A 15,382-nucleotide genomic window follows, 5' to 3' on the forward strand; every position below is an offset into this window, starting at 1 on the left:
TTGTAGTTTCAGTCAGTTAAGGTTTGCTGAATACATTAGCAAATAACTTTTGAACAATAATGGTGTTAATGCTGTGTATAAAGTAAAGGACAATGCCACATCATTGGGTGCACCTAGCTAATACTGGGTTTGACCCCCTTTTGCCTTCAGAGCTGCCTTAATTATTCATGAGTGGACTTTGTGTTTGAGTTCCCTCGTCCAACCATGCCCAGTGTTATCTACATGTGACGGTTCCAGTGCAAACCTGCCACACCACTTCCTGAACACTTGGAGGAGTTTGTGGGGAGCGTGGAGTCATCATCAAGTCTCTGGGGACTCTGATTGGAGATCTTCCCATGTCCTAGCTGACGCGATCACTGGAGGTTTTGCCAAAATACCACAAAAGTTAATCTAGAAATATAAAGGAGTCAAGTCTGCCGAACTGAGCAACAACACAGTTTTTGGTGGGCTGGATGCCACAGAATAATTTATTAGGACACCCAAAGAATGAATTATTTGTGTCTCATGAAGGAACGAATGGTGATCAAGAGGCCGTTTATCACTACATTCTAGTACTGGGTCTCCTTTTGATGTTTGACCAACCTGACAATCTGTTTAGAATTGAAGTAAGAGGAGCAAGAAACATATTGGTGTCACTGCTATGCATGAGGAAATATTCTTGCAGGTGATTCAGGAAGTCCTGAACGAGCCCTCCCACAGGATGAACCTGCAGAGACTGTCCAGGCTGCACAGAGATCAGCCAGTGACTCCGATGGACACCGCCATCTTCTGGGTCGAGTTTGTCATGAGACGCAAAGGTGCTGCTCCTTTTGGCTGCCTTCGCTGGCTTACTAAATGTTTTATAGGGTGGGTTTCTGAAAAGCAAAAAGAAAAATGTCAAGCTGAAATCAAAATTAAGCCAAAAATATTTCTAAGCTCAAAATGTATTACAACTTAAGATATAAGCTTGGTCATTTGTAATGTTATTTACAGGGAAAAAGAAACAGGTACATTGTCTCCCTCAGTCAGTGTTTATAAATGTTTTATTTTATGAATTCATAAAGTTCTGTCTTTTTTTTTTTTATCAAAACAATGTGATAAACAATGAAGTGAAAACCTATAAGAAGTAAAATCCTAAAAAAACACAAAATACAGCTTTGATTGACCATAGGTTTAGACTAATTGTCTTTGCCTGTGATTTCTTTCTTTCAGCTGTGTTCAGGAACGACTCCGACAACATTAAAGAGAGTCTGTTAAAGCATAAATTAAATTTATTGAACATATCTTTGGAGAAAAAAAAATAATAAAAGAAGCAAGTTCTGGAGATAACTTTGCAATGTATGCAAACAGACCAGTTCTTCAGTCAAGAACTACTGTATGAACCACAAGGTTCACCAATAATAAAACACGAAATAAAGTATTCAAACATCTAGGCGAGTCTCTTCGGTGGATTAGCATTTATTTGCCAACAGCTAAGACGTCCTGCTGTGTTGAGCGGTGAGGTAAACAGAGTGGATAAAGGCAACAACTTCCTCGAGGCCATACAGGAAATCCTGACTAAACTTTCCCAGAAGATAAACATGTAGGGTCTGCTCCAATATCAACACTCAAGCACTGCGTTGTCCGTGTTGGGAAAGAAGAAAAAAAAAGAACAGTCTATGAGAAATTGATTCTGCCTATCTGAGAATATAGGGCCTGCAAGGATTTGTTTTTTTTTGCTGCATAAATCATGCCAGTTGTACCATTATTCTGCTCTGCTCTTACCCTTTTTTTCAAAGGAGTTTATGATTCTGATGTGTTAAAACACCAAATAAAAGGCATCGCATATCAACTCAGCAAAAAAATACAGGATGTTTCCAGTGACTGACGGCGGCTGTAATTCAAATGAAAGGTACGAGACTTTTAAGACTTTGACGACTAATGTATTTGTTGGAGTGATGACTACACTAAATTCCTGAGGATTTTACTTTAACAACAACAACAACAACAAAAACATCCATCCTTCCATCCATCCATCCATCCATCCATCCATCCATCCATCTATCCATCCATCCATCCATCTTCTTTATAAAACAATAAAAAAACATACTGCAAGTACCGTTCTAGATGTAATGTTTATATCCCACTTTGTGTCCGTTTTTGTTTAGTCCAGTGTGCCGTTTCACATTTGTAGAACGTGTAAAACAGAAGAAGTGATTGAGTTACGACAGTCTGCTAAAGGATTTGAATCAAAAAGGTTTAAGAGGGAGAGCAGGACTTTCTCTCCCTTTCTCTCTTTTTCACTTGCAAATATTTTATAATACAAGTCAACTAATATTAGCCAGATGAATATTAGCTGCCCGGGTAACTTTTGAAACAATACAGTAAATAAAAAGGCAAAATAAAACAAAAAACATAGAGTAAAAAATGATAAGAATGTATCAAAAGTTGAGCAACTAGCAAACATTACATAAAATGTAACAAAGTAAATATGAAGCTTGGATCTGTGAATAATATCCGTAGCTTTTGAAAACGACAGAAAATGAGTGATTTATGGTTTAGTATGAGCTTTGCTCCTCAACAATCTTGAGGTTGTGTGTGTTGCCGCTAACAGTCAAGGTATAATCCCATAAAAGCAGACGAGCTGGTCATCTGTAGGTGAGCACAGATTCAGGCTGGCTTCATTAGTCCCATACAGGAAGACCGTATCAGCTTCACGTGTGGAAAATCATCTTTTTCACCTGTTAGAACACGTCGAAACAGCATGCAAAACACAAGTTTTCCTCATGTTTCCCATGTAAAAAATGATCAATTCATGTGTTTTTTTTCTGCAAGGGTTCAGACAAAATTGACCATTTCCCGCTGCTGCTTGATCTTATAAATTAATCTATTATTATCTACAGTGTTTCCTGGACAGACATGACTTTTGTCCTAACCTAACTGTAGAGATAAAACAAGAACAAACCAACAAACTAAACAGAAAAGGCACATTTCCCTAAAATGATTAAACCACAGATTTAATAACATATAAGTCACTCCGCCGATGTATCAAAATACCTGGGTGGATATTTTTATATATATATATATATATATATATATATATATATATTTGTATTTATCTGGTATTGCATAGAAAATAACTGAAAACACACTCTGTATATCAAAAATTCATTTTCTTGGTGTTGTTCTTTAAAAATAAGGAAAAGAAGTCCAGTTCCCTTATGTTTAAGCCCTTCTGATTACCATGTCCTGAATGGCTGAGAATCTACACCAACTTATTCTCAAATATTTTCAAATGGCAAAAAAACCCCAAGTCTTTTCACTGTATTTTTTACAAAGTGTCTGTGCCAACAAGGCAGGTGGTGTACGTTCTCTCATGAAGTCCTGGTCCGTAGAGAGCTCATCCTGAGCACAGTGAGCTCGGCCACATCTGCATCCTGCATCTCCACTTCTCGCTGGCAGCTTTCTCTGATCACATACACTACCAGACCCACACAGATGAAAATAAGCAGGATTATTCCTATTACCTGGATACAGGAGAGGAAAGTTAGCCAATACCAACGCCAAAGACATCATTTTGATCAGCTGTAACTATTAGCAGGGTAATATTAACAGTTTTCAACACATGAGGGTAACAAATAAGCCCAACAGAGGGGGGGGGGGTGTTCGAACTTTGCTCTGCCTGCAAAGTTTTCTGCTCTACAGAGAGTATTGCACCCACCTGAGAAAACACGAACAGCTGCTGCGAGCGGAGCATTAGTTCTTGCGGGGTGGCGTCTTCCTCGCGAATCGGCTCACACCACTTCTGCGGCGCTGCCTTGTCAACGAGTACAAACCTTCCCTCCCAGTCTGTCATGGCACAAGCAAAGTACTGGCCGTCGAGGAACAGCAAAATGAGCCACACGACAGCAGGGACGACGCTGGAGAGGGACACGGTTTTCCTGCACCACGTGTTGCATCTGCATCCCTGAATGATCAGCATCAAGGTGAAGGCCATGACGGCAGGGATGACGAAGAACGCTGACGAAAACACTCCGTTCCACGTAGGGCTGCAAGGACACTCGAACTCCAGCTCCACAAGCTTCTCCAGTCCCATGAGGATGAAGCCGAAAGCCACATTGGACACCAGAGGACTGTTGCTAAGTTCGTTTTTCAGCCTGGCGAGCCATTGTTGTCTACTTTCCATACTAGACTGCGCGAAGGATGAAGACGACCGCAGCGAAAAGCCCAAAAGAGGGTCCACCGTTGTGAACACATTGGCAACAGCTTAGTGATGCGTACGTAACGCATCCAGGGGTAAGTTTTACCCCCAGGCGAAACGCCACACTTCCACTCTGATTGGTTCGGAACAAAGAAGGGCGTGCCGTCTGCTCTGACCTTTCTCTATCTGATTGGGCTCGGTGAGAATTCAGGTGGGGTTACGTTTGAAATGTGGTCCCCCGTGGATAAACGGGAGGTAGGGCTTGTAAAGTGGAGGGAAGTTTGTTCTGCCAGTCAGCACTGACATGGCCTTTGACATGCCCCCATTTACCAAAAGGACAAGCCTTTATGCTGAACAACCAAGCTGCGGTGCTAAATTTAACCTAAAACAGAAAAAAAAAAACAAATGTAGGAAACGTTAGAGCTTAATCTGCTGATAACTACAGAAAACATTTATACAATAAAACCACAGGACAAATAATAAATCTATCAAGTAAAACATTTTAGGTCTAATAAAAGTGCCAATACATAAGCACTGAAGAATCTTTCCGACTCTGTTTGGTTTTTCTTATCATTTTGTCAGTTTTCAAAAGACTGAACTCGTATTTTGGTGTCTCTTTACACAATCAGAGTTGAAGTTTTATAATTTTTTGGAGATTTTTTTTTTTTTCCCACAGAATGTTAAACTGACAGTTGTCACCTGAACGGTCTAAATTTATATTTATTTATTTTTCAAACAAGCTCTGTTTAAACTTCTTTGGGAACATTTGTGTCCCCTTTCACCCAGTGTATCTCCCACTGCTAGTGTTTCCTCACAAATCCCCTCAGGGTGCAGAGATTGCAAATCAAAGCTTCCATAGACTCTATTTTTTAATCCTTTTTTTGGGGGGGAAAGCTCTTTTTTCCTACAATAAGACGCTGTAAAACTTTTTTTTTTTTAATCACACATGTGACCACCAGAGTCTTCTGCTGCTCACGGTTCCAAAGTTGTTAAGGCAAAATCTCAAAGTTTTCACACAGCGACTGTTTGAGGCTTACTTTTCAGTCTGTCTGCACTGCCAAGGAGTGAGAGACACAGGTGTGTGGTCACCATGGGGATCTAAATTAGCCACTGGCAGCAGCTTTCATGCTGCTTTAGACCTTGGTTCTCTTTGCACTTCTGATACAGTTCATCCATCAAAACAAAGACCTTTTTTTCCACCCCGTTTATTAAATTCGATTATTTCTCAGCTGATGTTGTCCTTTTGAGCAGGCGGTGCTCCGGCGCCCTTCAGAAATCCACCAGGAATCTTCTCATCTGTTGAAGCTGCAGGTTGCAGCTGCCTCCCGTTGACACATAAGGTGAGAAAAGACACACGCTGGCACTTTTTTTCCACAGGAGGTCGCCGGAGGAGCAGCGCAGATTAAGGACAGGGGAGGATTACAGGAGGCCATGTTGAACTTTCAGAGAGAGGGGTGTGTATGTGTGTGTGTGTGTGTGTGGAATAAGCAGCCCTGAGAGCACCCAGGCCACCGATGACATAATTTATAAATGACCTCACTGAGCTCAAGAACATCACCACCATCTCCTCACGCGCCTAAATAATAATAATAACAATTAAAGACGCCACTTGTACGAACAAGACGTCGTTTTAATGAATTCAGTGGGTCGAACTGTGCCTTTTTTTCTCTCCCTCACAGATTTTTGTGACAAATGTTTTTTGCTGAATGCTGAATATTGCTCAGCAGAAGAAAAAAAAAACATTCAACAGAGACATTCAGAATCTGTTTTAGGGCTGAGTAAGAGGGGCGTCATTAAATGTCAGATGATGGAACTGTGCTTTTGTCATCTCATCCTAATAACGAGTTCACAAACATCATTTACATACATGAGTGTGTGTGTGTGTGTGTGAGAGAGAGTGTGTGAGTGTTCATCCACGGTCACAGGAGCGCACTGGGCACGCGCAGCCTGTCGTCGGTTCCCTACCAGCATCTGTTCCTGCTTCGGTCTTAAAAATAGCCCGGGCGCCGATAACAGACTTATGTTTCGGGCTCCGCCGCCGCTCGCCGTCGGGGCTTCGCTCGCGCGCTGCTTTCACTCCGGCCGCCGAGCCGTGACCGCGGAGGCGCAGATGCGCGTCGGTGTGCGCATGAGTCCTGTGGAATTCGCCGCGGACGATCTCCCCGCCAGCCAGGAGACATCTTCTCTGCGATCCCGACGCGGCTTCCGGTCCGCCCGCCCGTCCGTGGCCGCAGATCGGCTTCCCTGAGCCGCTGGCCTCGTCCGGGACCTTTCACCCACACAAGGTCGTTTTTTTCGTTTTTGTTTTTGTTTTAAACCAGGGGGACATTTTTTTTTATTTTAATTTTTATTTTTTTACTATTATTTTCCTGCCCGTCTGGGGCTGACTGTTTCTATCCTTTCATCACCATTCGAATTGGTGTAATTTAAAAGGAACCCGGCGCTGAGCTGGGCCCGTCTCAGTAGATCTCTGCGATCAATAAGCCTCCACCATCCTCTCTCCTCCCACATTCGTCCGAGCGACACCCCTGCTTCTGCTCCCCGTCGAGCCCTAACGATGCAGCCGAACGCCGCGATGATGGCGGTGGTCCTTCTGGGGAACTTGATGCTGCCTCTCGCCTCGGCGCAGAACGGTAAGGACACAGATGTGGCTGCAGCGGTGCCTCCTGCCTGGCTGCCTGGCTGCCTGGCCGGCTGGGGGAAAGTGACTCGTGTCGTGTGAGGACGAAATGTTTTCTAAAGAGGATTTGGAGGAGCGCTGCAGTTAAGCCACCACTCAAGGCCAGAGAGTTACTATCTGATTGTTATCACTCAAGTGTGCCTGTGTGTGTGTGTGTGTGTGTGTGTGTGTGTGTGTGTGTGTGTGTAGGGAAATCTGTGGTGCAGGTGCGCCTGACATCAGATTGACTCACTTTTAAAGCGAGGGGTTCGGGTATTACAGGAGGGGATAAGTGTCCAAGTTCCCACACACACACCTGTGAGCGTCTTGGTAGGAACAGGGCAGGGTTCAGAAGGAACTAACCCCGTCCTGGGTGGCTCCAAGGTAACTAGACGTCAGGTTATGGACTCGCCCAGCAGCATCTGGCATCGCTCAGTGGACCTTTCCAGTCCAACTGGTTCTGTGTGCTGTTACTGCAAGGCAAAGCACGCGAAGGTTTAAGGTGTTTCTTGTTAGAAACCGAGAATGAAACGTCTGGTTGACAGGGGAGTTGGCGAGGTAGAAGGACGCCCATTTATAAAGTGCCAAACGACCACCGGAAATGTCAGCAACGTGCTGCTGGGCGTTCAGGGCCCTCTGATACATGTCCTGACTTATATGTTGCTGTTGAATCACACCACCCGCCAGGCCACACCAAACAGGAACCATTCATGAAATTAAAAAAAAATTAAATAAAGGATTTTTTTTTTATCTTTGAGATGTTGGAATGAATCTTTCCTACGGGAGGGTTTGGTTAACAATCGTGTCAAAGTAGCTGTTTGGCACATAAACACGCACATGGTTTGAGCTTTTTTCTTAAAAAAAACCCATAAATGCACAAGAGAAAAAGGCAAAGAACTACTTTACAGGTTCATTTCTGTGCTTAATCTCCACCTTTTCTTATGCTCTGTAGGATCAACGAACTCCTGTCATGCAGGACTAACTTTAACTGGCTGATAGGCCAATTAAAAAAAAAAAAAAAGTGCAATCAGTTGTGTCTTTACATGCTTAATCTATGACCAAGTGGGGAGATGAAGATGCAGCAGCAGCCCCCAATTTAGTTTTTTTAAGTGATAATTCTCTTCTATGTATTACTTTTAGATGTACAAGTTCCTTAAAGGGATTTTAAACATACATTCATTAAAGTTAGGCAAATGTTTTATATTTTAAATGAGAAACACATATTCATCCCAAGAAAAAAATTGGTGTTTTATATCAGCCATTGGCTGTCCTGATTTCTAAAGATTGGCTCTGGCTTTCGCCATAGAAAAACCCATATCGGTCGACTTCTGTGCAGGGCCCTGTGTCAGAAGATTGTGGAGACTGAATTTTAATCTAATCAACACAACCACCGCAACAGTTTGTACTATGGTTCATAGAACTGTTTGAAAAAAAAAAAACACAGAACATGCGAAAGAAGCGAAAGGAGCAGCCTCCATCCTCTGCTCGTGAGGAGACAAGCAAATTTGCACAGCTGTTATATAACAAAATATCATCACTTGAAGTTCTTTCCGCCTTCGTTGCTAATTTCTCTGAAGTGTTTGAAGAGCGTGCGCTCATGCCGAGGCGCTCTCTCATCTGGCTATCTGGAAAATAAATACCCAAGAAGCGCTCCTTTGTTTGCTAAAGCTAAAACAAAAGGCTTTTTCAAACACTTCCTCTCATCTTAGCCCAGTGTTGGTGCCCACTTGCTGAGAACCTGTTCACACCACAGAAACACACACACACACACACACACACACACACACACATATAAATACATCAAGCGGTCAGTGAGCGATAGTTTGGGAATTCCCGGCCCATAAAATCTGTTAGTTTTCCACCTGTAATGAAGAGAAGCATTTCATATTTGGTAAATACGCCCCTCAGATTTGGCATCGTTGATAAGAACAGTAATAAACTGCAGTTAGAGTTTAGATCCAAAGGTAATTTTCTGGTAATTGTTCGCATCCAATGCCAGAGCATTTCATTTCTCTCTCGCAGATTAGATTAAATCGCTGCATGGCTTCTTATGCAATGCTCGATGTTTCCTGTGATACGACGGCGTTCAGGCAGCGATGTGGGGACAACAATAATTATAAGTGCATGGGATTTAATCACCGTGTCTGGGAAGCAGGGGGAATTTGTGCCAGTGCTGCTCTCGTGTTTAGAGGGAAGTAGGTCCACTGTAGGTGGCCAGGATGTGCGGCAGATATTTGGGGGGGGGAGAGAGATTGTGAATTGCATCCATCCTTTCTGCAGAGTTTCTATTTTTATCGCAGACTCTGAGCCTTGGATAACTGTGGCTTTAAGGTCCTTTTGTGAAAGTGAATCCATTAACTCCTAATGGACGGCCTCCCGGTTCAAGGCTGCACCGGCCTCTGAAGACTCATCGGGCCAGCTGTGAACTATTTAGGATGGGGGAAACAAAGCGATCCCTATTTACAGACGAAACAAAAGGCTATCGAGAAAGAAAGTGGACAGTCCTGACTTGGAGACCTACCTTTGGGTCTTACATAATTCCTCCCAGCAAAGCGCGACACCTACTCCACTCCTGCCTGCTTCTGTGTTGGCGCTCGCGTCGTGAAATCAAAACATGCGGGTCGCGCGAAATAATAAAATCCACACGTCTTCCGGACAATTTCCATTTTTTGTGTCGAACGTAACCTACCGAACGGGGCTGAATCGACGCGACGCAGAGACGCTTTTGTGGTTTCAGGGTGGCGACGTTTGTGAACATGGACCGAAAAACATTTGACTGACGTCGTCTGACAAACTGGAAATAAAGCAAGGTGACAGATCCCTCTGGTCAGCACACCAATCAGAGTCATTCAGGACACAGTTGTCAGAGTGCAACGCTGATGAGAAAATATTTCTGTAGGTGGACTGCATGGTGCATCTGTGGCAGCTATAAAATGGAGATCTGGTATGAAGGGTAAAGAATAATCTGAGAAGAACAGCTTTTAATAGTTCCGACAGAACTGAACTGGTTTTTATCTCTTGAACTGTTAACTTTATACGAAAGGAACATTTTCTATATAAAATGTAGCCATTGCTTCTTTAAATTATAATAAAAAGCAAACAAATGACCGAACACAAATGGCTTCTCGCTTCTTCTCATCAGTTCTGAGTGTAGCTCTGAACCTTAAAAAAATGGAAAGAAATTACAACTGTGATTATAAAAAGCTAAATAAAACCGTGTTCCGATGGAAAGCAAGGGAAAAGCATTGCTGCCTGATTAGCGTACCTCACCACGTCAAGGTGTGCTTTAATTTAATTTCTTTGTGCAGAAAACTAATGTCCTGACAACGCCGAGAAGACAGATACAGGCAATTTGTACTTCGTTGTAACAGTAATTTTCCCTCTCTTCCTTCCCAGCCACCTGTCTCCCAGCTGGTAGTCTGTCACCGGGGTACTTTCTTAGATCGAAAATTGTGTAGCGGCGTGCTGATGCTTGGATGTGCTCCCACGTGCTTCGGAACGTAAACCAGGTCCCGATTATCTCATTCACTGCTCTTTTCACCGGGACTTGTGTCGTGTAGCGTGCGCCGCTTTCAGTCCGGAAGACGCAGCCGCTTCAAATCAATCGCCGGCAGAAGAGGAAGGGAAGGAAGGGGCGAAGTTTCGCTGTATGCGTTTTAGCCTGGTGATGTTCAGACAGTTCAGACAGCACTATATGGGACAGAGGCAGAGAAGCACAACTAGCTCAGTTGTGTCTCGCTTCCGAGTTGTTTGTGACACGAGATGAGATGATCTTAAAAAAAAAAACAACAGTCACAGCATTTCACTGCAGCTTTATTTTAATCACAACCAAACAGCATCTCCAGGCACTTCCCATTCCAATCAGTCCTGATTATCTATTTTAGCCAACATAGTCTCAGATGTAGGCAAAACGCTAGCAATACTTCACTTTCCTGCACGTGGTGCTGTTTTTTTTTTTTTTTATTATTTGCGAATCAGATTTAGCCCAGAAATGACAGAGGATGCAAAATATGTAGTTGAAAACAAAAACAAAACCTCGAAGAGGGTGCACTTTGGCTTTTTACGCTCAACGTCGGCTCTGTTGTTTGGCAGGCAGAATAATGCGGGTGAGCACGGTCACTGCTACCACTCCAAAGTAATGCACTGTAAGGCCACTTTATGCACGAGCATCTGCAGAGGCCAACAACGCAATGTAAGACAAGCGTTTTAAAGCCACGTAGCATCCAATCAATAGACCTATATACTGCAGCAGAATGTTCATTATCATGTTTCATGCAGGCTCTGGACAAAGGTTCATCTGTGAGTCTGGAAAATAAACTGTAGAACCGGAGCCAAACTCTTCCTCTGAGTCACGCCTGCCCACTGTGAAATCTGATATGGCCCGCACTGATTAGGAGCAGCATCACTGCAGAGATATCGTACACTAAAGCAAAAGCTGTAATTTGAGCGAGCCTCTTTCTTTTTTTTTTTAGGGCTTTGTTTTTGGGAGACACTTTTTTCAGCACGGACCTTTCTTCGTGTTGATTGAATCAAACCCACTTACAGGCCTGTACTGTGGGCTGTTCTGCAGAAACAACTCAGCCTAAATCTGCTCTAGGAAGAAAAAAAATACACTCAAAGATTTAATCTTGGCAGTTTTTCCAAGGGCCCAGGTGTTTTACTGTAGCCAGTGACATGCAGCAGCAGACAGAGGTTTTTTTTTTTTTACCTGCTACCTAATGCCAACTAAACATCAGCTAGCGTGGGCTTTGAATCATGTAGCAAATAATACTGGTAGTACAGCAAAACGTTGAAGAACGACATTCTGTCAGGTTCATATTTCAACTTGTCAGCTTGTTCAGGAAATTATCCATTTCTTTACGTACTAGATTATTAGAGAATGAACTTATTAAGATCAGAAAGTGTGGTCAAACATATTCAAATATGATGCAAATTGCTGATGTCAGTAAATTTTCTAAAGTGAGAGCTTGTCTCCTACAGTTTATATATTAATACCCTGCATAATTACAAGTTGTATTACAAATGTGTCAGCTTCTACGAATATGAATATGAGGGGCCACTATCAAGGTTTTCTTTTGTCGTTTTTCTTTCCTCAGCCTAGCGAAGACATTACTATCGGACCACTGAGTTATTAGCTACCTGGTCATTTATAACAAAGTATGTGTTTAAACTAAATAACTGCAAGCACATTGCAAGAGATTAGTAGTTTACTGCTTTAAAGATAAATTAACTAAACTAATTAAGCCCAACATTTTGTATGAATGGTTAGTTTTAACTCGTCACAGGCTGGAAAACGGCTGGGTAGTAAGTGTAGCTTAACAGTAGTGTCACTATAAATAACCAGTTTTTGTACTTACATGACTTGGTTAGGTTGGGCAACATACGGAGTAACAATAAAAGGAATAGTTATTTAGTTGCTTTCTAAAATGATAGATTATAATAAGGAACTGTTAGGATTCTTTTTTGCGAAAAAAATGTTTAAATAATCTACTAAAAGTAATAGCAACTAAAAAAGAAAACAAAGGGTATACAAAGTATAGGGTATACTCTATACCCTATAGAGGAGGCACCTGCATGTGTTTTTTTTGTTGTTGTTTTTTTGATGACGCTCATCTTCAGTGATTCACAGATTCGGCTCTGAAATAGTAACAGTAACAGCTAGCTATTAAGCCATTAGTTCAGGTCAAGCTGTGGCTCAGAGGAAAAGTAAAAAGCTTGGCGTTGGTGGTGAAGGAAGGTGCTGCATTTAAAGATGGATGTTCGGTTAGTCCGTTGCGCTCAAGTGCAAACTAAAAGTTACATATATTGTTGATGACGCAGCGCGTAGTGTAACTAAACCCAGGGGTCAACAAGTTCCGTTTGAATGTAACTTGTGACATGGTCCTGAGTTGCTCAGTAATTAACGCAGTGCTGAAAAGAGGGAGTCAGCCCTCTATGTACCCATGTTCCTGGGTACCCATGTTCCCGGGTACAGTTTCATGATACAGTACCTCCACTGTAATTCAGTATTTTCTTCATTTGCATTAAAAAACATTTGAAAGGGGAGCCAAGCATCTTTCATGACTTTCCTTATAAACCATGGGAGAATAGAGGTACCAGGGAACATAGGTTTGGACCCTCTGAAGTGAGATGTAGTGCCGTCTTCAAGCTATATATGCACAGAATGTGTACAGAACTATAAAAAATAAGGAGGTGTGTGTGCGTGTGTGGGGTGGGGGTTGTTTATGGCTATGGCAGTAAAACACTGTGATTGCCTTAACAAGCCATTTACATTGGAAGGTTTGACTTTATTTTTTGCTTCACAGAATTATAATTTTATTCCAAGGCACATTCAACAATGTTCTGCGTTTACATCTCTAGGGAGATACAGATTAGGCTACGACACATGCTACAACATAGAGCACATGGTAGTTTTAATGGAGTCTTTCCTACTTAAGCAAACAGAAAAAAAGTTTTAATATCCAATGTATACATTATATAAAACTAGATAATCAAATTATCCATCCATTTTTTTAACACACTTTCGGGGTAGCGAATAACTGGTGCCTATCTCCAGCAGCCACCGTGCAATGTGTCCAGTGTGCATTGTTCTGATTTTGTCCCTAATACCAAAACGTTTGCATATTTCATGAAGTTTTTCCGTCTCTTAAAAACCCAAAGATGATCAGCTGGCTCACCCGGGGCATCTGCTGAAATGGTTTACAACATTACAGTTTGTTTGGCACACTGAAACCACACGAGAACTGAATAACTGTTTAGTTTAAAAATGCAAAGGATTGCGTAGTCACTGTGGTAATTAAGACAGTATTTGACTCCAGAAACCCTCATCTGCAGCTCTCACATGAATGGACTAGATCACTGAGATCATTGTCAATATTGGGAAATCTAATCTGATCTGAATGAAATGCAGGTTTAAATTGAAAACCGCTTTTAGGCTACATGATAATAAGAAGGGTTTCTTGTTTGGAGGCTTTGTCCTGTCGAGCCTTCCCAACAAGCCATGCTTGTTCATGCGTTTTAAAATCTTTCTGTCATTAACTTAGACAATGAAGAGGCTAAATGATGATGTAGCTCTGAGATTTCTTTATCTGTTAGTATATTTTGACCATGGAGTGAACTTGCTAAGAGCCCACACTCTTTGGAAGATTGGCTGCTGTCCTGATAGGTTTCCACTCAGAAATGACCTTTTTCACCTTGGAATGTAAAAAAACAACAACTGTGAAATGGCTCCAAATTATTCGGAAATATAACCTTATAACCATTCTCAGATTGATGGGCACTAATATTTCCGTGCATCCCTCCATTATCTGTGCCCGCCTAATCCCGTTCAGGGTTGTGGAGGTGGTGGTGGTGTGTGGGGTGTGGGGGTTGGGGAGTAGGGGGGGTGCATATCTCCAGGAGTCGATGGGTGAGAGGCGGGGTACGCCCTGGACAGGTCACCCGTGGCAGCAACATTTGTTTCTCTCAAATTACTGCAGATAATTTTCTCCTCAGCAGTTTGTTAAGCCATGCTTGAGTAACCCAGAGCAGCAAATGTTGCTTTTATAGAGGTGCTCACACTCTCTCTGATCATCAAGTGTATTTAAATAAAACTCCCTGGCTGCTACTTACCTTCTTACCTCTTATAGCAGCAGTAAGGGTGTACTTTTCCCCTCAAATCGCTTTTGCATTCTGGCTTAGTTGTCTAAACATCTAACTACTGTCAGGTTTTACTTATTTGAGATAGTTACCTGTATTCATCACATTTTACATCCCGATAATGATCATATTTTTAAAAATTCATCCCGATACATAAAACCTTAGATATGAAAGTGCGCTACATACTTTTATTGTTTTAAAATATTGTTATAAAAGATCTTTCTTGGGGTATTTTAACAATGTATTTTAATAAGAAAGAGTATATAGAATATATTAAAACTATTAGGTTTGATTACTGATTAAGGAACAACTGGGCTCATTTCACAGCAGCTGTCTGTTTTTCCGACATCTTAACTGTAAGGTTTTAGATAGCCGCAACATGCGGTGCAGACATTTTTAGGCGATTTCCTGAAACAACCTTATTTAAGTCGTTTATCTAATCCTGTTAACATGGAATGAACCTGATCCTGAGCAGGTTTGACCTCACGGACTTTAAATGTGGAAGTCAATCCAGTGACTGTCTCAAACAACCCAGATAAAACTTCCACCTCGGCCTATATGTTCCACACATGGTCGGTTCCACTTTCACTTCAAGCTTGGGTCCTCTACTATTATTTTTTATTTACTTCTTAGAATTAAAAGTGAACAAGCTAACTTTTTTATGTATATTAAAAATGGTGGTTACAAATAACAACACATTTTAGCAAGATGATATGTCAAATTAAGATTTCCAGATGACTTTTTTAGACATTTTACAACAGTTGACCTAATGCTCTCTCATCTCAATCCACAGTAAGATCTAACTGGAACAACAACTACCTTTAAATTTCACCAAAGTATATCAAATATGTACAAAAAAAACAAAAAAAAACTTTTGACCGACAAATTAGAACAACAACAAAAGAAACACACATTCTGAATGCGTT

At 41.8% G+C, this 15,382-nt stretch overlaps 2 protein-coding genes across 3 annotated transcripts in view; one reads left to right on the plus strand and one right to left on the minus strand.

The window, feature by feature from the left end:
- Positions 1-1,242: 1,242 nt before the first annotated feature.
- On the minus strand, positions 1,243-5,933 carry LOC108240260 (calcium homeostasis modulator protein 6). Its single transcript, XM_037979855.1, has 2 exons — positions 3,680-5,933; positions 1,243-3,485 (listed from the first exon to the last, which is right to left on the minus strand). Exons 1-2 carry the CDS (start codon positions 4,142-4,144, stop codon positions 3,333-3,335), a joined length of 618 nt encoding a protein of 205 aa, XP_037835783.1. The 5' UTR covers positions 4,145-5,933; the 3' UTR covers positions 1,243-3,332.
- Positions 5,934-6,127: 194 nt separating this feature from the next.
- Positions 6,128-15,382, plus strand: part of nptnb (neuroplastin b) — a 30,695-nt gene continuing 21,440 nt past the window's right edge. The window contains exon 1 of one of the 2 annotated variants that reach the window (XM_017423621.3): positions 6,128-6,792. In XM_017423621.3, the coding sequence (XP_017279110.1) occupies positions 6,717-6,792 (76 nt within the window). In that variant the 5' untranslated portion in view covers positions 6,128-6,716. The remainder of the gene's footprint in view (positions 6,793-15,382) is intronic. The other variant, XM_037979854.1, reaches the window with a different exon arrangement.

Source organism: Kryptolebias marmoratus, linkage group LG15 (assembly GCF_001649575.2).
Source record: "Kryptolebias marmoratus isolate JLee-2015 linkage group LG15, ASM164957v2, whole genome shotgun sequence".
Classification (NCBI taxonomy): domain Eukaryota; kingdom Metazoa; phylum Chordata; class Actinopteri; order Cyprinodontiformes; family Rivulidae; genus Kryptolebias; species Kryptolebias marmoratus.

Bases quoted from the DNA above. Each gene is read 5' to 3' on its own strand.
- LOC108240260 (XM_037979855.1), bottom strand. From the start codon at position 4,144: ATGGAAAGTAGACAACAATGGCTCGCCAGGCTGAAAAACGAACTTAGC. The intron at 3,486-3,679 runs GTGGGTGCAATA...TCCTGTATCCAG, and splicing joins AGCTGTTCGTGTTTTCTCAG to GTAATAGGAATAATCCTGCT.